This window comes from Oncorhynchus mykiss, chromosome 21 (genome assembly GCF_013265735.2).
Source record: "Oncorhynchus mykiss isolate Arlee chromosome 21, USDA_OmykA_1.1, whole genome shotgun sequence".
Classification (NCBI taxonomy): domain Eukaryota; kingdom Metazoa; phylum Chordata; class Actinopteri; order Salmoniformes; family Salmonidae; genus Oncorhynchus; species Oncorhynchus mykiss.
The window spans coordinates 22155239-22182717 of NC_048585.1; the positions used below are offsets into that span (position 1 = coordinate 22155239).

Below are 27479 nucleotides of genomic sequence, written 5' to 3' on the forward strand. Positions count from 1 at the left end.
TACTTTGCACATTCTTCAATTGCAAAACTACCATTCCAGTGTTTTACTTGCTATATTGTATTTACCTTGCCACCATTACCTTTTTTGCCTTTACCTCCCTTCTCACCTCATTTGCTCACATTGTATATAGACTTGTTTATACTGTATTATTGACTGTATGTTTGTTTTACTCCATGTGTAACTCTGTGTCGTATCTGTCGAACTGCTTTGCTTTATCTTGGCCAGGTCGCAATTGTAAATGAGAACTTGTTCTCAACTTGCCTACCTGGTTAAATAAAGGTAAAATAAAAATAAAATAAAATATATTGTTTAAAAAAAGAGGAATATGATTTCATATTCATCCAAACATGCGGACTCTCCTTCACTGCAGCCGAGGTGAGTAAAACATTTAAACGTGTTAACCCTCGCAAGGCTGCAGGCCCAGATGGCATCCCCAGCCGTGCCCTCAGAGCATGCGCAGACCAGCTGGCTGGTGTGTTTACGGACATATTCAATCAATCCCTATCACAGTCTGCTGTTCCCACATGCTTCAAGAGGGCCACCATTGTTCCTGTTCCCAAGAAAGCTAAGGTAACTGAGCTAAACGACTACCGCCCCGTAGCACTCATTTCTGTCATCATGAAGTGCTTTGAGAGACTAGTCAAGGACCATATCACCTCCACGCCTCCAACTCAATCATCAAGTTTGCGGACAACACAACAGTGGTAGGCTTGATTACCAACAACGACGAGACGGCCTACAGGGAGTTGGTGAGGGCCCTCGGAGTGTGGTGTCAGGAAAATAACCTCACACTCAACAAAACGAAGGAGATTGTGGACTTCAGGAAACAGCAGAGGGAACACTCCCCTAGCCACATCGATGGAACAGTAGTGGAGAGGGTAGTAAGTTTTAAGTTCCTCGGTGTACACATCACAGACAAACTGAATTGGTCCACCCACAGAGACAGCATCGTGAAGAAGGCGCAGCAGCGTCTCTTCAAAGCACTCACAAACTTCTACAGATGCACAATCGAGAGCATCCTGTCGGGCTGTATCACCGCCTGGTACGGCAACTGCTCCACCCACAACCGTAAGGCTCTCCAGAGGGTAGTGAGGTCTGCACAACGCATCACCCGGGGCAAACTACCTGCCCTCCAGGACATCTACACCACCCGATGTCACAGGAAGGCCCTAAAGATCATCAAGGACAACAACCACCCGAGTCACTGCCTGTCCACCCCGCTATCATCCAGAAGGCGAGGTCAGTACAGGTGCATCAAAACTGGGACCGAGAGACTGAAAAACAGCTTCTATCTCAAGGCCATCACTGTTAAAAAGCCACCACTAACATTGAGTGGCTGCTGCCAACACACTGACTCAACTCCAGCCACTTTAATGATGGGAATTGATGTAAAATATATCACTAGCCACTTTAAACAATGCTACTTAATATAATGTTTACATACCCTACATTATTTATCTCATATGTATACGTATATATTGTACTCTCTATCATCTACTGCATCTTTATGTAATACATGTATCACTAGCCACTTTAAACTATGCCACTTTGTTTACATACTCATCTCATATGTATATACTGTACTCGATACCATCTACTGCATCTTGCCTATGCCGCTCTGTACCATCACTCATTCATATATCTTTATGTACATATTCTTTATCCCTTTACACTTGTGTGTATGAGGTAGTAGTTTTGGAATTGTTAGCTAGATTACTCGTTGGTTATTACTGCATTGTCGGAACTAGAAGCACAAGCATTTCGCTACACTCACATTAACATCTGCTAACCATGTGTATGTGACAAATAACATTTGATTTGATTTGAAATGTACCAGGGACACAATTATGCCCCTAACAACAAATACCGGACATGTGCATTGTAATTACACTTGATCACACAAGACATGGGAATTCCCTAATGTCCCATTCACATGGAGGGAGAAAATCCTACATCTTATTTGCAGTGTCATTCTACAACTAACTGTAGGCTAGAACATTATCCTTACTACCAGGAAGTGGCTTACAAATTAAGGTGCATAGAAACGCCTTTCATCAAATATTACTGTAATCATCACTAAAGTTGTAAAATCTGCTAGTGTTGTAATGTAGGGGGGTCCTGACTCTTGGGTGGTCTCTGTCCACTTTAGTTCTGTCTGTGTGAAATGTGTAGACTTGAACTACCCATGGGGTTCATGTAATTTACTGCTCAAGTTTTAAAAGCCATTGAAATGCCATTTTCAGACCGATTTTTACAAGCACATCGTCTAACTTGTGCTGTCGTCTTCTGGGCAATGGCTGTTCAGTTTGTCATTGGTCTTTACTTGACACTTCTGTTTTCTTTTCAGATCCACAGTGGGGGGGTGAAGATGATGTCCGACGCCAGCGAGATGTTGGCTGCCGCCTTGGAGCAAATGGATGGGATCATAGCAGGTAACGCGCAAAACTCACTCACATTCTGAACTGTGGGGCGGATCCCCCTCAAATATGTACATAAATGCCTCTTAAATAAGACCCTGATATCTATCCTCTGGACTAGGGTTCCCATGCTGCTGCTCTTAGGATATGACTGAGGTACTGGTCTGGGATGTTTCCCAGTGCAGTCCTCCAATATGAGAAAGCAAGACGTTCCATTGTTTCAGCAGTGATGGAAACAAATTATTATTCAAGGCCTACTGCTAATATGATTTGCAGGCATTGCATGCCTCATCCATGGCCTGAAGGGAGGGTGGCACGCCTGTTGGGATGGCAATCCTACGTCTTCCATCTGTATTGTATTTTACAGTTATGTATGTATTTATTGTAGTGGTCATGTACGTGGCTCAGTTCATGGCACTAGCAACACGAGTTGTGGGTTTTGATTCCCACTTGGGTCACATACAAAAATATATGGACTGTAGTCACTTTGTTTAAGTGTCTGCTATGTAAATGGCATATTACAGTACTGTATTGGCCAATGCAGTTTTTGTAGAGCAGTGTGACCCCAGCAACTTAATTTTGGATACAGGTTTACTGTATAAGGGATGCATTTTTTGTTTTGGACTTTATGAAATATTTGCATATTGTTACTGCACTGTAGGAGCTAGAATACAAGCATTTCACTGCACCTGCTGTAACATTTCTAATCTGTGTATGCAACCAATACACGTTAATTTGTTACATACATTCTGTAGTTGACAAACCATGTAAAATCTATAGCTTCACCCAACTTCAATTAAGAACAGTCAGATTAAGTTATTCTAAAATGTATTTTAACCGAAGAGAATCATATCAAAAGTAATGTGAACATTGTGTTGTGAAAGGCAATAACTTTATATGAACATGGGCCCCTGAGTGGCGCAGTGGTCTAAGGCACTGCATCTCAGTGCAGGAGGCGTCACTACAGACACCCTTGTTCGAATCCAGGCTGTATCACAACCGGCTGTGATCGAGTGTCCTTTTTATGCGGAGCACAATTGTCCCAGCGTCATTTGGCCGTTGTAGGCCGTCATTGTAAATAAGAATTTGTTCTTAACTGACTTGCCTAGTTAAATAAACATGAATTGCAATATGAAACATGTATTTTTAGATTAGACACAAGTGTCTATGATCTTGTGTGTTGTACTTAGTCAATTGAAAATATGTTTAGTTTTGAACTGCCTTTTTGAGTCTGTTTTGAGTTTTGTACTAAGAGCTGTGAAAATGTACCACATTCTGAGTGACAATTGCACCAAAGCAATAGAAATGGTCAGTCAGACACCAGAGGGAAGTTTTGGACCTATTATTTTTTTGATGGTAGATGAGCAGAGGGGACAGCTTTAAGAGCCCAGGCTTTTCCACTGACTTGTATATTTTTTAGAATTGACCTTTCCAAGAGGGATGGCTGATCACATGACATCCTCTAGCCCCTGTTACCACAGAACCCACTGCGGTCACTCTGTCCCTGGCTGCCTTTTTAGGGAAGACTTGTATATTTATTTATCCCTCTCTTTATTTTTCTCTTCTACATTTCTATGAAGGTTGACAGATTATAGTACACACTGGAAACGTGGTTTTTCCAAGTCCAACACACAAGCTTCTGCTCAGGCCTCTTGCACAAAAAAAAAAAAATCTAATCTGTTATTCTTTGCTTTTAAAATGTGTGGTATGTGATTTTTCAGGACACATTCAGAAATCCACTTCTGCAGCGCATCACATGGGTCAATGACATCCCACGTGGTGATATTGTCTTTCATCCTCCTAGTTGAAGGGAATTAGGAGAGGATGGGCGAGGCTCACACTTCCAACCACAGGGCTAAAACTATAGATGTACCAGTCAAGTGTGGACACACCTACTCATTCAAGGGTTGTTCTTTATTTTCACTATTTTCTACATTGTAGAATAATAGTGAAGCCATCACAACTATGAAATAACATATGGAATCAGGAACCAAAAAGTGTTATTTTAGATTCTTAAAAGTAGCCACCCTTTGCCTTGATGACAGCTTTGCACTCGCTTGGCATTTTCGCAACCGCTTCACCTGGAATGATTTATCCAACAGTCTTCAAGGTGTTTCCACATATGCTGAGCACTTGTTGGCTGCTTTTCCTTCACTCTGTGGTCCAACCCATCCCACCACAATTGGGTTGAGGTCGGGTGATTGTGGAGGCAGATCTGATACAGCACCTCTCCTTCTTGGTCAAATAGCCCTTACACAGCCTGGAGGTGTGTTGGGTCGTTGTCCTGTTGAGAAACAAATGATAGTTCCACCTAAGCACAAACCAGATGGGATGGTGTATCGTTGCAGAATGCTGTGATAGCCATGCAGGTTAAGTGTGCCTTGAATTCTAAATAAATCAGTGTCACCAGCAAAGCAACATCACATGACCACCTCCATGCTTCACGGTGGGAACCACACATGCGGAGATCATCCATTCACCTACACTGCGTCTCAAAGGCACGGCGTTTGGAACCAAAAATCTCAAATTTGATCTCCTCAGACCAAAGGACAGATTTCCACCGGTCTAATGACCATTGCTTGTGTTTCTTGGCCCAAGCAAGTCACTTCTTATTGGTGTCCTTTAGTAATGGTTTCTTTGCAGCAATTTGACCATGAGGGCCTGATTTCACGCGGTCTCTGAACAGTTGACGTTGATGTGTCTGTTACTTGAACTCTGAAGCATTTATTTGGCTGCTAACTCTAATGAACTTATTCTCTGCTGCAGAGGTTAACTTTGGGTCTTCCTTTCATGTGGCGGTCCTCATGAGAGCCAGTTTCTGCGACTGCACTTGAAGAATCTTAAATTAATCATGGACTGTTTTCTGTTTTGCTTATTTGATCTGTTCATGCCATAATTTGGACATGGTATTTTACCAAATAGGGCCATCTTCTGTATACCACCCCTACCTTGTCGCAACACTGATTTGGCTCAAATGCATTAAGAAGGAAAGAAATTCCACAAATTGTCTTTTTAACAAGGCACACCTGTTGAAATGCATTCCAGGTGACTACCTCACGAAGCTGGTTGAGAGAATGGCAAGTGTGTCGAGTGTACAAAGCTGTCAACCACCCTTTGCCTTGATATTTGAAGAATCTCAAATACAAAATATATTCTGATTTAAGACTTTTTTTTCCTGTTACATGATTCCATATTTGTTATTTCATAGTTTTGATGTCTTCACTATTATTCTACAATGTAAAAAATTAAGATAAATCGTGGGTGTGTCCAAACCTTTGCCTGGTACTGTATATCTAAGCTTCTAACTTGCTTATTTGTTCCTAACCACCTCTCTCCTAACCATGGCCCCAACAGGCTCCAAGGCCATGGACTACTCCAATGGGCTGTTTGACTGCCAGTCGCCCACCTCTCCCTTCCTGGGAAGCCTGCGGGCACTGCACCTGCTGGAGGACCTGCGGGCGGCGCTGGAGATGATGGACCAGGATGAGAGGGAGGGCCTCCGCTGCCAGGTCCCTGACACCACCGCCGACGGCCTAGTGGAGTGGCTGCAGCAGGGACAACTGGTAGGTAACTCCCTCTGCATTTGCAACAGTAAGAAAACAAACACTGTTAATGTTAGTCAGTATTTTTACTATTGTTAGACATGCTCTGGAACAAAGTATTTGTTAAACCTCCCGCTTTTGGCTGAATGTGTCTGTGTAGTTCATACATGCATCGTTTATGAGCGGAATTACTGTCTTACCTCAATCTGCCCCTTGCCATTTGAGTGGCAGCTAGTTAGATGCGCACACAGCAGAGTGAGCGAGAGAGCAATGATGTGGTACATAAATTTTTGGCTCGCGAGCGCTACTTTCAGAACTGCTGGCTAAAAAGTATACAGAAGTACCGGAGGATCTCTTTAATGCATGAGATATTCCCAATTTGAGTGTAATCATGGAAAATGTATTGCTGATGAGTATTCCACACATCGAAGTACTTTTATTTAGACTAGATTCCTTTTGTGTGATTGCACAGGCAGTGGTCTGCTTTGTCTTCACAGCCTTACCTGTTATTTATACCTTCACTCTGTTGATTGTATGGCTATTGTGTGATGACATGCTTTGTGAGTAAGTGTCTCTGGAGCGGTGTCTGAAATGGTTTCCATCCTCTTTACTGGAGATTATTCACAGTGAGGCTCATGTTTTCCTCCCTCAAGCCCTTTCGTTCCCTGTGTGAAATATGAGAAGAGGAGTTCAGTTTTTGATTCAATTGCCACTTTAGTCACACATAAAGCACTTGCATGTGAGAACCCTATTGACCCTCACGTGTCTCTCAAATAACATGCATTTCACGTGTCACCGGCCTTTTTTAAATTTTTTTCTCCCCAGGGGAAAATCATGTGATGTTTTTCAATGTAGGGATGCTATGACACCTGAATGCTGTATGCTGGCCTTTGAGATGGAGTGGTACATATGACTGGAGGCTGCTCTATTCCTAGGGTCAGGAGTCTTTCCTGGTATGGTGGTAGGGCAAGAAGTTATTCCTGACCATATTTATGGCCTCTCTAAGCACTTGGCTTTGGTTGTTTGTGATTTCAGACCAACGGAAATGGCTCCGCCATGATCTACCAGGAACGACTGTCACGGGTGGAGAGTGATAAGGAGTGTCTCGTCCTCCAGGTGTGTGTCACAAGGCCATGAACAAGCAGAGACCAGCTTTAACAAATAGGAAATACCACCCCATATTGAGAAAATGTGAACATTAGCAAATACATTGTACATGCAAACCGTACATTAGCAAGGGTGCTCTGTTTAAAGTGTATTTGGTAGGTAGCTGTTGAATTCAGTAGGTTTTACCTATTCATGGAGTGAGTGGAAGACATGCATCACAGAGCATGCTCTTAGATCACTAACCCATACCCTGAAAACAACACGCAGATGACATGTGGTGTATTATTGAGTGACGACTGTCCCCAGGTGAGTGTTCTCTCAGACCAGGTGGAGGTGCAGGGGGAGAAGATCAGGGATCTGGACATGTGTCTGGAGGAGCACAGAGAGAAACTCGACGCCACTGAAGAAACGCTGCAGCAGGTGAGGCCCCAGCAGGGTTGCAGTGTATTATGGTTATTAGCAGGATGTTCTGTCTTATGAGACAGAACCTTGGGCTCAAGGTATTGGTCAGCCTTTTGATCCAAATGTTTCTTTCTGAATGAACACTGATTAACACACTTAATACACTTCGCTCCTACTCGTTTGTGACTGTGTCCTGTGCAGGAGCTGTTGAGCAGGTCGACCCTGGAGACCCAGAAGCTGGAGCTGATGACCGAGGTGTCCAGTCTGAAACTGAAGCTGACCACTGTGGCGAGAGATCTCAGGGATAGTGAGGTACACGGATGCATTATGGCGATAGACTCACCCACACAGAGATATCTTGTCTTTGGTAGATATTTGGCGTTTTGTTCAACGGCAGGCAGACTTCTTATAATATTAGGATGTGAGTTTATATGAATCTTGGCAGTCACCCAAACATTTAATACCATGCAGAGGTCTGTCTCAGTCGGATGGAGTGGGCCCTGATCCGTCATGCAGATCCTGGACTGGCGGGCAGGGAGTGCCAAAACACTGCCTTGCTCCATCAGCCATTTCCTCTCATAAAATAATTCATATCCCCTCCAGAGAAGCTGGGAGTCTGACAGTCAGGGTTTCCATACACCTAATCTATGAGCACTGAGCAGGCCTGGGCTGGAGGAATCAGGATATTGGATCCTGAGTTTGGGTTTCCGACACTACTATAACCTAGGGAGAGGTGTGTAGAAAGGCAATGTATTCCATATATATTTAATATCGCCTTTGTTTAATGCTGGGCTTTGTTCGGCTGTAAATCACACACCCATGAGTCTGATCCATTTCTTCTTTCCTACCCACGGTGCTCTGCGGTTTTTACTCTTGTCTAAATGTATGCGTCGTGAATCATGTAGCACATTCTTGTTTAATGATGATGCATATTTCCTGAGTGCTCCGTCTATAAGGTAATTGCTCCAAGGTGCAGGAGTATGTATTATCCATGACATAAAAGCAGTTGTAATGGTAATTGACCATGACGCTTTCTTCAAAATCAAGGATCTGTCTCCATGTTGTAGTGGGCTTCTCTGTTTCTCTCTCTCTTTCTCTCTCTAAATACTCTTTGGTGCCTCATTGAGGATTTTTCACTCCATAAAAACATCCCCCACAGTTTCCTCCAATAGTCTCAGCTGACCCCTTGGACATGTGGGTAATGCAGTCTTTTACCTCCCCAGGAGTTGTACCAGGAAGTCAATGACCTGCGGTTCAGGGTGACCGATATGGAGAATGAAAGACTGCAGTGTGAGAAGAAACTTAAATCCACCAAAGTGAGTAGCATGGCTAAGAATCTGTCTGCAATACGAAGGCCTTGGGTCAATCCGTTCAAATTAGATTGTGCATGACATATGGTCCACAGATTAAGTTTGACTCCCTCTACACTTTTTCTACATCATGTAGGTACTGAATCTATTGTTCCCTTATATGTTGGTTATAAATCACTGCTTTCACTCTTAGTAATACCACCTTCCTTCATGGTTCATACCCTTTTTCTCCTCCTCTCTCACCCCTGCCTGGCTAACTTCTCCCCTGCAACGTGCTAACCTGTCGCAGCCCTAGAAATGGGGCAGGTTAAGGTTCACTGGAGGTGTGGTGCAGAAGTTAACACCCTGTGCTCTGCTCTTCCCTGTCTGTCCTTATGGGCCTCTAAACCTTCCCTCTGTCCATTGACACTATCCATTTTTCCAACTTTCAGGACATTTCCACTTTGACTAAGTTCTCCTACCAGCTAAGTAAAAGTTGCAGATTTCTTAACACACTCGTTTTTCATTTCTTCCTGCCCTGATCCACTTAATTGTATGTTAACTGTGCATTGATGCTAAAATGTCTTAAACCTTTGGCTAAGTAAGCTAAACTAATGGATGGAACTGAACGGTCACAGATGGCCTTCTGCTGGAGATGAACATCCCAATGGAGCTGTTCTTTCTCAGTGGAATGTGAAAGAAACTGACATGTTTACAGTTGTTTGTATGGTTCTCTGGTTAAGACACCAGTCCTCTGGTAGAATGTATCCTCACTCTAACCTTATTCTGGGTCATACTGCCCTGCAGCACAGTTGGCATCAGACTGGGTTTTAACTTTCCGTTTGGTCAGACTCTGTTGTCTAGCTGGGTTTTTAATCTAGATCTTGGCCTGTATTCATAGTGTCCGATACGAAGAGTGCTTCTCTAGTATGAGTTTTGCCTTTTATGTTAAAATGAATGGACAGGGGATCTGATCCTAGATCAGAGGGGTATACTACAATGCAGGTTCAATGGGTTAGCCAGCTAACTTTAATAAACAACCAGAAATAACTATTGATTTTCTGGATAATTTAAGAAAGCTCAATTTAGATATGTGTTTTTGGTTTTTGAGTCAATTAGGACATGCCCATTTTCAAGCTTCTCTCTCTAAAAAATAAAAAGTTAATTGTGACTATTTAGGCAAGTTAGCTCATTGATCCTGCTTTATAGTCTACCCCTCTACTCTGAGACACTTTATGAATATGGGCCTAGATGTGTATCTGTAGTTTAATGAGGTCTGAATGGTCCCGAACATGATCCTCTCCCATTCAGGAGGAACTGCAGACTCTTCAGAGGCAGCTGGAGGAGCTGAGGAGACTTAAAGACCAGGCTACACAGGGAGTGCTGACCCCAGACAGAACAGATGGAGAGAAAGGTGGGAGTACGGTTACTAGACATGTGGGAGGGAGGGGAACCTCCCTACACTCTCACACACGAGGAGCCATAATATTTCAATAGGCTTAACTTGCACCTTGACAGATTTACGGCAACAAGTTTCCAACATTCCTTTTCCTAATTCGTCTGCAGTTATTTCTGCCCTTAAGTCCCCTTAAGTAATGATGGGTACCATCAAGACATGGCCTGAGCATTGGACTTTCCCCCTGAAATACAATTTTCAAAGCATCCTGTCTATCTCACACAGATAGAAAGGGGGATTTTGTACTTTCCACCTCACTATCGTCTTATCTGTCTTCAGGGCTCATACCAAGCATGTTTAGACATGATCTCTGACTCTTTCAACCCACAGCTGAGGCTCTTATCACCCATTTACCATAAAGGAATGCAATTTATGTGGAGTGCAATGTATTCACTTCAAGAATTTATTGGCCTTGAACATGCCCTAAATACTGCAATGTAATTGTCTGCTCAAGTCTATTCGATTAAAAGTCCTGTTGCTTAAGTGGACTTGACTTGCATGTAGGTCTTTATAGACTCAACCAGTGTGTCTCTGATCCCTGTGGGGGCACGCTTGTTGTTTTCCAGATGTGGATGTGCTGAGGATGAAGAGGGCCATGGAGTCCCTGACGTCAGCTAACAATGACAAGGTACTGGAGCTCCTGTTCACACTTTTTCATAAAGGCTTCTGTAGTTGACGCATGGGGATCTCAATGGCTTTTCTAACTCTGATCTACCATCCTTCACCCACAGGACCGGAGGATCGAGGAGCTTCAGGAGTCTATCACACGGTACAAAAAGGTCCAGGACTTGGTGAAAGGTGAAACTATGTTCAAGGAGTATGAAACTAGTAATGAAGTGTTTTATCGGTATCATTACAATAGTCCATTTCTATTTATCGGACTAGATCAATCACGTTTTAGAGTGTAGAATAATGGACTTGATAATTTTGTGTAACAATTATAACTGCCCCCCCCCCCACCCCCCCGCAGACACACTGAATGAAGACGATTACGATGACATCCAGGATGACAGATCCCCCTCCATTCAGGTCGCCATGGATACAGACCGGGCCACCCTGGCAGTTGGGGAGGAGACAGGAAGGAGCTGTGACGAGGTAACAACCTCCCCTGTCATAACAATGTCTCACACACAGGATGGACCCGAGACTCTAGACTTCCTTACCAAAACGTAATGTTAGGAATGTGAGGGTCAACAGGCTTGGGGTATTGGTTTAGCAGGACACCAACTACCTAACCAATGAAACTGTCCACTGTGCTTTGCGACATTGACGAAACATTCATTTTGCGAGGTTGACTCTTGTCTTTCTTTCTATTCCTCTCTCACCCTCTCTTCCCAGATTCCATCTATTGCAGTGTTTTCAGAGCTGAAGCAGGAAAGCCTGATACAGGAACCAGACACAGACAGGTGAGGTTGGCTTTTTCCTGGACAAACTACACTCCCATGCACTATTTGTCCATTAGGTCACAGTTTTAGTTTGTCAGTATATTCATCATCTCTAGGTCTAGACTGTATTGTTAACTTCCCTTTCTCTTTGCAGTCCACCAGAAGTCCCACCACATTCAGTAGGTAGCCTGGGCCACATAAACAGCAACACAGAGCAGGTAAGACTGTCCTCTTACTCCTAGGGTGATGGGGAATGGTGGGTTAACTGGAAAGACCTTGACTTGCTGCAATCATGGAGTTTATGTACAGTACCAGCCAAACGTTTGGACACCTACTCATTCAAGGGTTTTTCTTTATTTTTACTATTTTCTACATTGTAGAATAACATAAACTATGAAATAACACATATGCAATCATGTAGTAACCAAAAAAAGTGTTAATTTCTAAAATATATTTAGATTTGTTTATGTTCTTCAAAGTAGCCATCCTTTGCCTTGATGACAGCTTTGCACACTCTTGGCATTCTCTCAACCAGCTTAATCTGGAATGCTTTTCCAACAATCTTGAAGGAGTTCCCACATATGCTGAGCACTTGTTGGCTGCTTTTCCTTCACTCTGCAGTCCAACTCACCCCAAACCGTCTCAATTGGGTTGAGGTTGGGTGATTTTGGAGGCCAGGTCATCTGATGCAGCAAACTAGATGGGATGGCGTATCGCTGAAGAATGCTGCGGTAGACATGCTGGTTAAGTGTGCCTTGATTTCTAAATAAATCACTGACAGTGTCACCAGCAAAGCACTATCACACGACCTCCTCCATGCTTCATTGTGGGAACCACCCATGCGGAGATCGTCCTACTCTGCAACTCACAAAGACACGGCGGTTGGATCCAAAAATCTCAAATTTGGACTCATCAGACCAAAGGACAGATTTCCACCAGTCTATTGACCATTGCTTGTGTTTCTTGGCCCAAGCAAGTCTCTTCTTCTTATTGGTGTCCTTTAGTAGTGGTTTCTTGGCAGCAATTTGACCATGAGGGCCTGATTTCATGCAGTCTCCTCTGAACAGTTTGTTGATGTGTCTGTTACTTGAACTCTGAAGCATTTATTTGGGCTTCAATTTCTGAGGCTGGTAACTCTAATGAACTTATCCTCTGCAGCAGAGGTAACTCTGGGTCTTCCCTTCCTGTGGCGGTCCTCATGAGAGCCAGTTTCATCATAGCGTTTGATGGTTCTTGCGACTGCACTTGCAGAAACTTTCAAAGTGGTTGAAATTTTCCGAATTGACTGACCTTCATGTCTTAAAGTAATAATGGACTGTCGTTTGTCTTTGCTTTTTCGAGCTGTTCTTGCCATAATTTGGGCTTGGTCTTTTACCAAATAGGGCTATCTGTATACCGCCCCAACCTTGTAAATCAATCAAATGTATTTACAAAGCCCTTTTTACATCAGCCATTGTCACAAAGTGCTATACAGAAACCCAACTTAAAACCCCAAACAGCAAGCAATATAGATGTAAAAGCACGGTGGCTAGGAAAAACTCCCTAGAAAAGCAGAAACCTAGAGAGGAACCAGGCTCTGAGGGGTGGCCAGTCTTCTTCTGGCTGTGCCGAGTGGAGATTATTACATTATATGGCCAAGATGTTCATAGATGACCAGCAGGGTCAAATAATAATAATAATAAGTGGTTGTAGAGGATGCAACAGGTCAGCACCTCAGGAGTAAATGTCAGTTGGCTTTTCATAGTCGAGCATTCAGTTAGAGACCACAGGTGTGTGGTAGAGAGAGGGAGTCGCAAACAGCAGGTCCGGGACAAGGTAGCATGTCCGGTGAACAGGTCAGGGTTCCATAGCCGCAGGCAGAACAGTTGAAACTGGAGCAGCAGCACGACCAGGTGGACTGGGGACATCAAGGGGTCCTCTGAGATAGGAGGGGGAATTAGAGGGCGCATACTTAAATTCACACAGGACAAGACGGGAGAAATACTCCAGATATAACAGACTGACCCTAGCCCCCCGACACAAACTATTGCAGCATAAATACTGGAGGCTGAGACAGGAGGGGTCGGGAGACACCGTGGCCCCGCCCGACGATACCCCCGGACAGGGCCGACCCAGGCAGGATATAACACAACTGATGGGCTCAAACGCATTAAGAAGGAAAGAAATTCTACAAATTCACATTTTAACAAGGCACACCTGTTAATTGAAATGCATTCCAGATGACTACCTCATGAATGCCAAGAGTGTACAAAGCTGTCAAGGCAAGAGATGCCTACTTTGAAGAATCTCAAATAAACAAATCAATACATATATATTTTATAACACTTTTTTGGTTATTTCATAGTTCTGATGTCCACTACTATTCTACAATGTAGAAAATAGTAAAAAATAAAGAAAAACCCTTGAATGAGTAGATGTCCAAACTTTTTTCTTTTACAGGGTCAGCCATAGTAGTACAGCACTTCTGGAGCAAATTAGGGTTACATGCCTTGCTCAGGGGCACATCGGCAGATTTTTCACCTTGTCGGCTCGGGTATTAGAACCAGCAACCTTTTGGTTAATGGCCCATTGTTCTGGCCCATTGTTCTAGTCTTGAATCACATAACCCCCCCCCCCCCCCCCCCACCCCCCATTTTATCAATCAAACTAGGACACTAGAGCTTCTTATGACCTTTTTGACCTCTCAACATGGGAGAGTCTCAAAGGCGTGTCTCTCAAACGGGCAGTCATACAGATACAGGTTTAGGTTTATCTCTTATCTCCCCCACATGGAGGGCGGGGTCACTGAGCCCCACTGTGATGGCTGACTGGACTCCGGACTGTCTGTCAGGATGATATGGAATCATAATAGGATTCCTGAGCAATGGTTGTTTTGACAGTTGTGTTACTCCACCACCACCTGGTGGTACAACAGAACAATTGAGCTGGTTATATTGGGAGATTGATGTTGTCTACTGGCATGCCAAATATTTTATTAGGTTAATGCGCTCATAATGACCCCTCACCCCTTTTCTAGACTACAGTTGAGGAGCCCAGCCCCCCATCCAACCCCAGCAGTAATGAAAGCTTTGGGACCAAGAAGGCCCGCTCCTCCTTTGGACGTGGTTTCTTCAAGATGCGTGGAGGCAAGAGGACGTCCAGCGCCCCAAATCTGGGTGAGTCATCATTGGGGGGGCGGCAGGAAGGGCACGGGGAGAAGGGTGCTCGTTTCTCTGCACGGGGTGGTGTGAACAATAAATATTACTCCATGTTCATGATGTAAAAAAAACATTCACAGTTCCATTTCTTAATGTGTGTTTTCTTATGTCTGTCTGTCGGGTAGTATTCACACTAGTGACTATGTTCTATCCTTGCTCTCTCTATTCTCCATGGTTCTATGTGATGTGAAGATCGCAGCCGGAGTGCGAGTGCGCCTACGTTGGGTACAGTACAGTAGTCTGCAGCGCAGAGCCCCACAGACGGGCCAGGCCTGCAGTATGGCAGATCAGGATGAACGCTGGATGTGTGCAGGGATACTAGCACAACAATGTGATCACCATCTAATGTTACTACACAACTAGACCCATTGTAGACTAAATAAAAAGGCTGGCTGTTTTTCTGAACCCTCTTGAGGCTGATTGGGTCATAGATGGTAAATGGTTACATTGTTGTGTGAAGAATCCCTAGATATGCCCCTACCTCCATTTTTCTACTCTTCATTTTTCACTTGTATCAAGCAAGTGAAAAGTTTAGTTGATCGCTGGTGTGAGCTGGGTGGTTTTTAGTGTGATTTCTCTCCCCTTTTAAATCATATCCAGTTGTTCCTTATCCATGACGTGACACCATCTGCAATGATGCCGCTTAACTCTGCTAGCTGTCCTTAAAGATGCGCCTCTGAGATGTGTCTTTTACAGTTGGAAGTCTATGAATTTGCATCAAAGTTCATGTCAACCAGTCCTGCATGAGTTGAGTTGTGGTGCTTTTGAGTGGTTCTTGGCGTACTCATAGTGGTGGGGGTGTTTAGTGGAAGATGTAGTCCAGAAGTGGTTATGGTGGCCATTACAGCTGTAGTCCTTGGACAGTGTTGGCCTCGAGTTTCCTGTGGTGGTGGATTGTCAGATGTCCGCTATTGATCTAACAGGGGTGTGTGTGTTTGAATCCAGCTGAGACCGAACGTAAGGGCACAGACCACTTGGACTTGGCTGGTGCCCCGCCACACAAACCTCAGGGAGGAGACAGCAGCCAGACCCTACCTTCCTCACCAGAGGCCAAGAAGAAGTCCAAAGGCTTTATGAAGTTCTTAGGCAGGTGGGTCAAAATGTTCTCTATGTTCCCTAAGTTTAGAAAGAGGTGAGGAGATGGTATGCAAGGAATTGGGGGAAAGATGAATTAAGATGGAGCCAGGGTTTTTAAATTAAACTATATTGCTTTATTAACTGTAATACGAGGACAGAGGGTTTGCTGTAACACGAGGATCGAGCATGGCAGGATATTTAGGCTTGCTGTGTTCTGACCCCTCTTAGGCTGAAGAGAAGTCACTCCACCTCGCTAGACCCGGAGGAGACTGAGTTCAGGAGGGGAGGAGTCAGAGCCACGGCCGGCCCCCGACTGGGCTGGTCACGTGACCTGCAGCACAGCGCCGAGTATGTGAAGCTCACCTCTTGCTAGACTGTTTCTGTGTGTGTATCTGTCTGTGAACTAGAGATGTAGAAGAAGGGATCAGAAGTTTATTGGAACTAAGTCTACAGTATCACAGTTTTAGGGTATTAGGATTTTGTGGTGTCAGAGGAGCAAATGGGAATGAATGATGTACTGTTTACCCTCCACGTTAAAGGTGAGTGTGTTCGCTCTCTCCCCCCTCAGTGATGTGGACGCTCCCTTTGCGCAGTGGAGTAAGGAGCAGGTGTGTGTGTGGCTGCAGGAGCAGGGCCTGGGGCTGCACGTGGCTCAAGCCCAGCAGTGGATCCGCTCAGGATTCACCCTGCTGCAGGCCTCCCAGCACGACCTGGAGAAGGTAGGACGGCTCAGTGGAGCATCCAGGAGGCGTCTCGTGCATTCTGTGTCGCTAGACATTTTAATGAAACTCCCGATGTTAAAGCTTATAGTTGCTTAATGTTCACTTTGCTACCTGTGTCCTGACAAACATCTATTTTCTCTATCACTCTCTTCCTAACTGTACAGTATGTGAGATGTTTTAAACAATCCATACATGTTTGTGGCAACAGGAGTTGGGGATCAAACAGCCCCTCCACAGGAAGAAGCTGCAGCTGGCTCTCCAGGCACTGGGATCAGAGGAGGATGTCAGCAAGGCCAAACTGGACCACAACTGGGTGACCAGTGAGTGACCACTGACCACAGCCTCAGAGTTATCAAAAAGCCTTGACAATGAAAAATGGAATAACCTTTCTGTGACTTGTGATTGATTTGAGTTGTTTTGGTGTTTCTCAGGATGGCTTGATGATATTGGTCTGCCACAGTATAAGAGCCAGTTTGATGAGGGGAGGGTCGATGGACGAATGCTACACTACATGACTGTGGTGAGTCTTAATTTGCAGTAGTCGGTCTAACACGGCTAAAATGAATTAGAATCAATGTCAAAGGGGGTGAATAGTCTATTAAATAACAAATCCTTGCTTTTGTGTGATCATCTGTATGTCTAGTGTCCTTTTTATTTCTTATTGATTGACAGTAGTCATTCTCCTGACTGAGAAGAGTATGTGTGTTTGTCCCCTTCAGGATGACCTGCTGTCTCTAAAGGTGGGCAGTGTTCTCCACCACCTCAGCATCAAGAGAGCCATCCAGGTCCTCCGGCTCAACTTCTACGAGCCCAACTGCCTCCGCCGACGGCCCTCTGACGAGGTACGGTTTAGTCACTTCTAAATAAATAAAGTTTTTTTTTTTCTCTCGCTCTTTCTCTCCCTGTGATTTCATATCCACCATACACATGATCTCTCACTTCACCAGTTCAGTTACATTTCAGTGGTGTTATTTGTAAAGGGGAAAATAAACTTTTCCCTTTTTATTAACACCAACTTAAAAGAAAATGTCTCCCCAGAACAACATCACACCAGGGGAGATCTCCCAGTGGACCAATCACAGAGTGATGGAGTGGCTGAGATCAGTGGACCTGGCTGAGTACGCTCCTAACCTGAGGGGCAGTGGTGTGCACGGGGGGGTCATGGTGAGAGGGGGGGGGGGGGGGGGTCTCTGTTTGAATTGGCTTGCCACTGACTCATTTCAGGAACACACACCTTCATCAGCGTATACATACACTGACTGCCTTTTACTGGTGTCTGTCTCACACTTTGTTTGCATCTCTCTTTGTCTCAGGTGCTGGAGCCTCGCTTCAACGTGGAGTCCCTAGCCCTTCTGCTCAACATCCCTCCCAACAAGACCCTGCTGCGCCGCCACCTGGCCACCCACTTCCACCTGCTCATCGGCTCCGCTGCCCAGCGCAGCAAACAGGAGTGTCTGGAGAACCCTGACTACACCCTGCTCACTGCCACCGCCAAGGTCAAGGTAGGGTCAACTCGCAGCTGGTAAGCTTGTTAGACACAGCCGTTTGTCCCCATTTGACTGACTCTCTCCCATCATCCTCTCTCCTCCTCCAGCCCAGAAGGCTGCCGTTTGGTGGCTTCGGGACCCTGCGTAAGAAGCGCCAGGAGGACAGCGAGGAGTACGTGTGCCCCATGGACGTGGAGATGCCCAAGAACAGCAGCTTCCAGGGGGACCTGAGGATCTATGAGGACAACCTGGACCAGGTAGGGGACTGCCATTAACCCCTTCAACTTCAGGGAATGTGGGTGTTTTTAGTGTGGCTTTTTTTTAGCCCCTTCAACTGAGGCGCTAACTATTTTAAAAGTATTAATGATAATCATCCTTTAGGTGAGGTTAGAGCACTCCAATGAACAGATGAGAGGTTGGAATGTGGTACCACAAGAGGATAGTGTTTTACTTTTAATTTTCCATGTGAAGTGCTCTTGAACACTGTCTGTACTCTTAGATGGAGGACTCGGAAGGGGCTGTGAGGCAGATAGGAGCATTTTCTGAGGAAATCGACAACCTGACGGTAAGAAGTCATTAAAAAGCTCACATGAGGCCTCCGGAGTGGCGCAGCGGTCTAAGGCAGTGCTAGAGGTGTCCCTACAGACCTGGGTTCGATCCCGGGCGGTATCACAACCGGCTGTGATCTCTGGAGTCCCATAGGGCGGCGCACAATTGGCCCAGTGTCGTCTGGGTTAGGGGAGGGTTTGGCCGGGGGGGTTTTACTTGGCTCATCGCGCTCCAGAGGCTGGCCAGGTCATCAGTTGAACGGTGTTTCCTCCGACACATTGGTGTGGTTGGCTTCCGGGTTAAGCGGACGGGTGTTAAGAAGTCCTATTTCAGAGGACACATGACTCTAACTTCACCTTTCCCGAGTCCATTGGGGAGTTGCAGCGATGAGACAAGATTGAAAAGGGGGGTAAAATACCCCCCCCCCACCCCACAAAAACTCACATGATCACACATCAAATCACTTATGTGCCTCTCAGCAAGCTGTGCTCTAGCAAAACAACCATGGCACTTTTCTGGCAGTTATTAATCTCTTTGTTTTCCTGTGTGACTTCAGTGTGTTTTCTCCTGCATGTTTCAGAGCATGCTGAAGGAGGATGAATTCTTCAGCGAGGTCTCCTCTCGCTCCCCCGAGGCCAGTGTCACCGATGACGACTCCAACGTGTGAGGGAGGGTTCCCGCCAATTAAATGTATTAGCTTTAGATGACTGACAGGGGGTGCTGTTTTGCAGCCACCACACAGCCATTTTGTTACTCCTCAATTGTAAAAAAAAGATTTTAGAAGCTGTAGAAATGCATTAATGTCTACATTTGTTTTTGACAAGTATATTATATTAGACACCTTTTAATGCATACTTTGAAATGATGTGTAAAAATACAAGGGAGTACTAATGATACTGTCCCCACTACAACAAATAAATACCTAAATGCATGTAATTTTGTCCTTTAAACATTTGATTGAAGTGCTGTAGAATTCAAATAATTCCTATGGAGGAGTGCTCCTTCTGAGGAGCACCAATATGGCTGACGGGTGGCTTCAAAGCCTCTCATTGGCTGTTACATAGCATCAGCAATCCAGGGTTTATACACATCATTGGCCCCAGCTGGCGTCGCCATGCAAACCCCCCCCCCCCTACACACACACACCTTGATAAGCTGTCTTCTACAACCTGAGACCACCTATGCCCTTACGTCGTTGTCGTTTCAGCAATTTACGATCTCTTGCTCTGCATTCCCAAGTGAAGTTATACATGTGTATTTATTTAAGTTGTTGAAATGTAGCATGACTTGAGATTTCAACATGGGAGCATTTACTTTATACTTCCATACTTTTGTGTTACAGAACTGTTTTTTTCTATATATTTGTTTGAATATCCATAAATGAGTCCCTGTACTTACATGGTATGCCATTGTCCTGACTGACTTATTTTTGGAACCCTCTCACGCCTATTAGCAATTATATAACCTAAAAGATTGGTCAACTCGCAGTGGGACACTTAGACTGCAATGTTTTGACTTTTAATCCATAGTTGTCTCATTTGATGCTCCTGTTTGTGTCCCAAAGTAATTCAATATTATCACTTTGGTTTGTCCTGCCATGTGGAATTTTAGGAACATGGAAGCCCAATGTTCTAGAATGTGAACATCACCAGAAAGCAATGATATTGTTTTGCAAGCCTTAACCATATCAGTGAACACAATGTAATGTACTGTGTACTGTTTCTATGCATCTTTTTGTGAAGAATTGTCAATAAAAACATGGTAAAATGGGCTACATGACTGTGTATACTAGCCTATTACAGATGGGTGAGCTATGTACATTGAGATACTTCCACAAGTATTTTTTATTCCACTTCAGCAAGGTCTGAGTTGAGCACTTTGTCGATAGATCCTTACACCAGCCAGAGACCCACAAGTCCCATTTTGTATCAGTGATAATGCAATTTCAGAATGTGGGAGGGACATGTCCCCAGTGAAAGTTGCACCCCTGGAAATGGGATTTGAACCCACAGCCATTACTTCAACCCAGCAACTAGATCAGTCAAGGCTGTGCTTACATCAGGATGTTAAAAGATCTATTAGACAAACAACTTATTGCATTTGTATTTTATTGATCTCAATATAACATGTTGCATAATGAAACCATATTTCAAGTGCTGTAAAGACATTTAAGCACAAAGACTCCAGTAACAGCTTCAAGATATCCTCCCTTTAGTCACTTTCTGCAACAATATGGAATAAGTACATCAATGTGCAAAGTTATACATTACACTTCAGGGAATAGTTTGCAGTGGAAGCAACTGAGCAGTATTATGGTCATGTCTTCAGCTGTGCATACAAATAAGTATTGCTAAGGCACTCAAGTAAAATTATACTGAACAAAAACATGCAAAGTGGTTTCATGAGCAGAAATGTTCCAGTTGCACAAAGCTTATTTTCATTCTGTAAAAAAAAAGTGTTTACTTCCCTGTTAGTGAGAATTTCTCCTAAGTGCACCTTGTGCTGGGGACACAAAAGCCAGGAGTATTTGTCTAACAAAGCCCTTTTGTGGAGAAAAACTCATTCTGATTGGCTCCCAAAAAGTAGGCCTATGTCATGTGAAATCCATAGACTAGGGCCTAATTCATTTAACTTAAGAGTTTAGGAGGAAATCAGTTGTTTATATTTTGTTCAGTACACAGGTATCAGTCACAATTAGTTTGACAGGAAGAACATTCAAATAATTGTTTCCTCCAACTACCAGTTACTCAATTCAGAATGAAATCAGAAAATGCTTTAGACACCACTCATTTCAGGATTCTGTTTTGGAAATTAAGGCACACCAAATTACAGAAAATGGTCCACTAATTCTGCTGTAGGATAAGTGAAATGATTTCAACAGATGATCAAGCGCTGATGCAAGAGTTTTAATAAATGTTGGGTGTGGCTGATCATTGAGCCCCTTTAACCCCTCGCCTGGGATGGCTTCTAAAAGGTGAACCTCCGGCTGCTGGCGTGGCCCACTTTGTCCAGGTTGGGGTTACAGGCAAACTGGATCATGGGAGGCGGTCCGCACAGGAGGATGAGAGTGTCGTCTCCAGGGGGTGGAAGGTGGTCCCTCACCATGTCTTCACTGATGAAGCCTTGGCTGTACTCCCACTCTGATGATTAAAGAGACGTTAAACTTTAAGTCACTCCGGACCAGACAAGATTCTTTCTTAGCCTTCTCTTAAATCTTTGTGAACCTTTAACGGCATTTATTGTCACTTCAACAGGGCAAACAAACATTTATTTCCCTATATCAGCTCATGTTCACTGAAACATAATAGAAGTTATGGGCATCTCTTACCCTCAGGAGCCCTGTCCAGGGTGAACCATAGCTTGAACCGGGTTGGGTGATTCGCTGCGATCTCCTCCAACTCCGGTCGAAGCAAGATGTCTTTCTCAGTCTGAGGGAGAATAGGATAGAGAAGGTATTAGGGACTACTAGCCCATGTTTGAACTCATTGACATCAAATTCAAACCAGATGAGGAAAGCGGTGTAAACTCACCTGGTTGGCGAAGAGCAGATGACACACTGTCTGGTCCTGGGGATCCTTCATTATAGCTGTGATGAGCTGCAGCATGGGAGTGATTCCTGAGGGAACAGGATCCAATAGAACACATGTCAACCCATCACAGATGGCCATTCTGCTATGTACAGATTGAGCATGGTGGCTTTTGTTTTACCAGTCCCTCCTGCGATCATGCCCACTTGCTTGGCAGTTTTGATCACAGGCTCCGCCTTTTTTTCTGCCTTGATGGCAAAAGCCCCTGTTGAAACACCCAATAAACAAACCAATTTAGTAAAGGAGTGGCTTGCGTGCACTTCTTCACCATTGACCTAGCTCAGAGCAGTGACCACTTTAGAAACATTTTCAGCCAGGGCCTAAATATACATAACAGGGTATTTAATGCAAGATCTAGCACACAGTGGCAATGTTGGGCAAACGTGATGATTCACCGTTTCCTTGGTAGACCAGCAGGCCGCTGGGCCCTCTGAAATCAATAGTGTCGCCAATCCGGAGGCTCTCCAAGTACTGACTCATCTTCCCACCTTCAGGAAACTTTGGATTAACGTTCTTGTAGTAAATCTGGGAAGCAATAAGAACATTTGTTGGGAAAACTGGTTGAGGAGATAGAGGTTGAATTATAGTACTGAGAAAGCTTCTTCAGTACCTTCACTACCAGGTCTACGAAGCCTAAGTCGTCATCACTAGACACAGGTGTGTACGGTCTGACCACCAGGACTCCATCCAGTTTGGCAGACAGGTATATGTGTTGCCCTGGGAACGGAAACAGTCAAAGTATGGTGGCCACTTAAATGAAGAGTAGTCGTGATCGTGCGAAGACAACACAACAAACAGATACATTTTTGTATGATTTCAGATTCAGACCAGGATTACAGTCAATGTTACACTACATTATAGTCTAATAGTGTTTTTATATAAATGCTGAAAAGTTGAACAGCGACATCAATTGAATGTACTCACCAATGGGTAGCCCAAGGACATGATCCTTTTCCCGCAGGGCAAAACGGAATTTCCTTGTGTCATGACTGATGATCTATGAGAACCACAACACAGCATTTCACAGCTGCACTGACATGATATAGATCCCTCAAACTCAACTCTAGACCTCAAAGATAGTTCCACCACGTTCTCTCAGTGTTCTCTCACTGTTTTCCTCTAAATCAGGGCTATATTTAGACCTGGGACACCAAGTGTGCAATTAATTATCAGCTTGAACAGAAAACCAGCATGCTCCAGACCTCATAGGGTGAGTTGAATACCCCTGATATAAAGCACACACTGTTGACTGACTGTTAGCCTTGATCCACAGTAGCAGTCTGTACAAGAGCAATAACTTCAAACTATAATCCAGACTGGTTGCATATTGACCTCTGCACTAAATGGAGAAACCTCAGTCTGTAGCAATGCAGCAGCTGCCCAGCCCAAGTCCTAAAGGGCTTGTGACACAGACCAGCCTAATTTATGTGTTTGGTCTTTGTGCAGTTCCTGTGATGGTAAGGGGCATTTCCACAGTAACAGAATGATGCTGAGACTCAAACAAAACAACAATGATTACAAAGCATAGAACTTTGTAAAGTAAATGCAAAGTTTGGTAACAGAATGACAGTTTGTGGGATCCTTATGTTACTAAACATTGCATCTGCACTGTTCAGGTAAATGTGTTGTTTTTTTTGTGTGGAAATTGTTAAAAGTAGTCATTGTGCATAGTTTGTTTAACTTTGCAATCATTGGTTTTTGTTTTACATAAATGTTAAGGTGAAAAATCTGAGTCGGAGCATCACTCTGTTTCATGGAATTGCCTTTCTAGAACAGCACTGGGCATCCCAGATCAAACATGTCTTATCTAGTCACAATTGTTACTCATGATTTCTTAGTCCAATTAGTTTCATTCACTCTATTATATTAATAATGTGAACGTGGTTTCACCACAGCACAGTAATAATAACCTGATCACAACACTGAATTCTTACCTCTTTATCTATCAGCTTTAATGCATATTTGATGTTGGGGTCCTCTAGGGTGATGGCAGGTTTCTTCTTTGAGAGGAAGAGGCTCACGATGAGGTTGATAATGTTGTCAATACTGCTCCGAATGAGCTGCGGAGATGGGAAAGGAAGGTTTGCCTTTTCAGTTGAAGTTATTGTGGAAATAAGGATGTCGATCTTTACCATGTTGAACATTGTAAAGACTGCTGCCATGATTGGGAGGGGAAAATTACAGACTGTACCAACAAGTCAACAAAAATAGGTTTTTTAACAGTTATTAGGATATACCTCATTTTTGTACTGATATACAATGCATCAGTCAGTGTGATATTACACCTAACTTGACAAATAGTTTAGTCATAATGGATAGGCACAACGCTTCCCTAAAATTAGGGGAGTGGTTATGTCAGAGGAACACTGGGGAAACACGAATTTCCCCGAGCTGCGCAGCGGTAAGGCACTGCATCTCAGTGCAAGAGGCGTCACTACAGTCCCTGGTTCGATTCCAGGCTGTATCACATCTGGTGGTTATTGGGAGTCCCATAGGGCTACGCAGCGTCCCAATTGGCACAGCGACGTCCGGGTTTGGCCGTCATTGTAAATAAGAATGTGTTCTTAACTGACTTGCCTAGTTAAATAAATACGCACACACCCCAACATTGGACCAAACTGCTGCGCTTCACCACTATTCGATAGCTAGTAGCTAGCTAACTTAATAACGACATGGTAGAGCCATAGCGGCGTGCACTCCTTTGACAAGTGTGCAGAGATCTCCATGCTGGCTATTTTAATCAGAAATTAACCAGACTGTCAATCACGTAAACTAGGTAACGTTAACTCACTCCCTAGCGCCATGCAACTTGCGCCATGCAACGCCCAAACATCTCAATAAGAGGCAAAGCAAAAGCTTTGGTTATCAAGTTAGGTAGTTATGACGACAGTTTACTATATACCATATGACTGACTTACTACAGCTACGGTGGATTACAAACCTGATGGTTCACGACGAAGATCTACACTGTAGTCTACAGTACTAGTTAGCCAACCATAGCTAGCTTGCCTGCCGTTCGCTATAGATTCCTTGTGCAGTGTCAAATCGCACAACTGTAGCTCAGCCTAAGCCAATGTAAAAAAAGATCATATTTAGCTAGTTGGCAATTATACTTACCCCAATGATGTAAGACAGCATCTTGTTTTTAACACCTTACAAGGCAACAGCGAAAAGTCTGTTCTCCGAGGAAAAACCGTCGCGCTGTCAAAGTACTGACTCCGGGGCTTTCAAGGCAACTAGGAACTCGGAAAAAATACGAGGTCAAATCATGACGTCGGTGATCGGAAAGTTGGAGTTCTAGGAGAGGCCCGAATTCACGAGTTGGAATTCCGAGTTGGATGACCTTTCAAAACGATGTTTCGCACTCTGAGTTTTTTTTCTCGCAAATTCACAGCTGTCTTGAACGCACTGAAGTCGTACATCAGATATTTTTGAGTTCACAGTTGTTTTGAACGCGTCACAAGGAATTAGCGCTCAACCCCTGCAGTTATAAACACGCTTTTCAAAATAAGAGTCCATGCACGACCCATGGATTTGTATGAAAACTGTTTTGGACATGCCTGTCTGGCTACAATGAACGAAGTCGCGTTTAATGCAGAATAGCCATTGTAAAGGGTAATTCCGCTACTTTTCAACCTTTTATTCATTATCTTCAGCACCAAACTAGACCTACAAATGTGAAAACAAAGGTCCTAAGAAATGATTCTCGGAGACATCACAGTGTAGGATTAAACGTTTCTGCAACGAGTTTCTAGTCAGAGAGGGTATTTTCTTGCTCCTCACGTCACCGCGAATCCCATAGTGTTTGAAATCACTGTTTTAAAAATGTTTTTAACTGTTGATGATGTCGTCGGGTTGAACTTTTAACTTATTTTTCTACAGAACATAGAAATGAGCTGGAACAAAGTCTCATTGCTGTCTGGTAAATATTGCATATCTAATAAGGTGAAAGTATCATACAAACTCATTCATAGAATCTACCCCATAAAGACCTTTATTATACACATAATTAAAATAGCTATTGTTAACAAATGTGTATTTTGTGGTTGTGACCCAGAAACTCTTGACCATTTATTTTGGGACTGTTCTTATGTCAGGCGATTTTGGAGTGAGTTAGAATATTTGATTTTAAAGGAAACGACTATTAATGTTAATCTAAGAGACTCTGATGTTATGTTTTATTTAGATCCAAATGATATGGACCCTGATTTAACTTTCATTGTTCATTTGTTTATCTTTCATGGAAGATTATTTATCCATAAAATTAAGTGGGCAGAGAACAAACCCCTCTTCACATTATTTAAGATACAATTGAAATAAAATTTGTTAAATGATCAGTAAATGTAAAAACAAAAAAGCAATACGCACCATAAAGGTTTTTGTCAAATTGAAAATGTATCTCGATATGTAATATCTGTCTGTCTGTTAGGTTTATGTACTCTTGTTTGTATATTTCTGGTTTTGTATTTGTTGTGTTCATAACAAGAAGAAAAATGCACCATTTTCACATATTTAGACACTTGTATTGTGCTGGAGATAATCGAAAATGAAGTTGAAAAGTGGTGAAATTGCCATTTAAGCTATGTTGATTAATATGATGGTAATTTCTAATGATTCTATCATACAGATGTGTATGGAGCCAATTGACATATTAGACAAGTCCAGTAGATGGCAGCAAAGACTCGTGTAAATCAGGGCCTTTAAAAGTCAATGGATGGCCTGGGCTGATATAGAGTGCACTGCATGCATTTAGGAAAACTATGTAAGCAAATGATGATAAAGAGTACACTAATAATGGTTTTAATTGAATTGTTTGAATTAAATAGCACGTGTTACCTGATACTTTGATGGACAAGCCACCATTCTAACAGAGGAACCTCACCTCAGCAGTAAACAACATTCATACTTCACTCCAAATGCCCAAGTCTTTGTAGTGAAGAACATCATGCAGAATCAGTGTAAAAACGGTCTTGTGTCTCCATCTTGTAGAGAGAGCTGTGACATGCAAGGTCTTCACAGGGTTGGGTAGATTACCTTCTTAATGTAATCCATTCCAGTTACTTGTTACCTGTCCAGAATTGTAATTAGTAACATAACTTTTGGATTACTCAAACACAGTAATGTTATCTTGTTACTTTCATTTACTTCTGGATGACTTTACCCTTAAGAGGCATTAGAAGAAGAAAAATGTGTGTGTCATAGTGGTCGCTGACATGTAGTCAGACTCACTCAGGTGGAACAAACTTAAACTTGCGCCTTTTT

The 27479-nt window shown here is 43.5% G+C and overlaps 2 protein-coding genes across 6 annotated transcripts in view; one reads left to right on the plus strand and one right to left on the minus strand.

The window, feature by feature from the left end:
• LOC110500003 (liprin-beta-1) overlaps positions 1 to 20401 on the plus strand; it is a 33948-nt gene extending 13547 nt beyond the window's left edge. For 2 of the 5 annotated variants that reach the window (XM_036957287.1, XM_036957286.1), the window contains exons 2-26: positions 2348 to 2432; positions 5772 to 5980; positions 6995 to 7075; positions 7373 to 7486; positions 7670 to 7780; positions 8692 to 8784; positions 10069 to 10171; positions 10780 to 10841; positions 10945 to 11011; positions 11184 to 11308; positions 11552 to 11619; positions 11753 to 11816; positions 14615 to 14753; positions 14988 to 15020; positions 15741 to 15885; positions 16101 to 16220; positions 16441 to 16591; positions 16803 to 16914; positions 17026 to 17114; positions 17314 to 17436; positions 17618 to 17758; positions 17908 to 18096; positions 18189 to 18338; positions 18581 to 18646; positions 19211 to 20401. In XM_036957287.1, the coding sequence (XP_036813182.1) occupies positions 2369 to 2432; positions 5772 to 5980; positions 6995 to 7075; positions 7373 to 7486; positions 7670 to 7780; positions 8692 to 8784; positions 10069 to 10171; positions 10780 to 10841; positions 10945 to 11011; positions 11184 to 11308; positions 11552 to 11619; positions 11753 to 11816; positions 14615 to 14753; positions 14988 to 15020; positions 15741 to 15885; positions 16101 to 16220; positions 16441 to 16591; positions 16803 to 16914; positions 17026 to 17114; positions 17314 to 17436; positions 17618 to 17758; positions 17908 to 18096; positions 18189 to 18338; positions 18581 to 18646; positions 19211 to 19297 (2706 nt within the window). In that variant the 5' untranslated portion in view covers positions 2348 to 2368 and the 3' untranslated portion in view covers positions 19298 to 20401. The remainder of the gene's footprint in view (positions 1 to 2347; positions 2433 to 5771; positions 5981 to 6994; positions 7076 to 7372; positions 7487 to 7669; positions 7781 to 8691; positions 8785 to 10068; positions 10172 to 10779; positions 10842 to 10944; positions 11012 to 11183; positions 11309 to 11551; positions 11620 to 11752; positions 11817 to 14614; positions 14754 to 14987; positions 15021 to 15740; positions 15886 to 16100; positions 16221 to 16440; positions 16592 to 16802; positions 16915 to 17025; positions 17115 to 17313; positions 17437 to 17617; positions 17759 to 17907; positions 18097 to 18188; positions 18339 to 18580; positions 18647 to 19210) is intronic. The other 3 variants (XM_036957288.1, XM_036957289.1, XM_036957290.1) reach the window with 3 other exon arrangements.
• A 320-nt stretch (positions 20402 to 20721) lies between these two features.
• Positions 20722 to 25754, minus strand: LOC110500004 (NADH-cytochrome b5 reductase 3). The gene is made up of 9 exons (XM_021577104.2): positions 25335 to 25754; positions 24152 to 24277; positions 23142 to 23214; positions 22828 to 22934; positions 22613 to 22742; positions 22339 to 22422; positions 22161 to 22246; positions 21959 to 22058; positions 20722 to 21770 (listed from the first exon to the last, which is right to left on the minus strand). Exons 1-9 carry the CDS (start codon positions 25353 to 25355, stop codon positions 21598 to 21600), a joined length of 900 nt encoding a protein of 299 aa, XP_021432779.1. The 5' UTR covers positions 25356 to 25754; the 3' UTR covers positions 20722 to 21597.
• Between the last annotated feature and the right edge of the window lie 1725 nt (positions 25755 to 27479).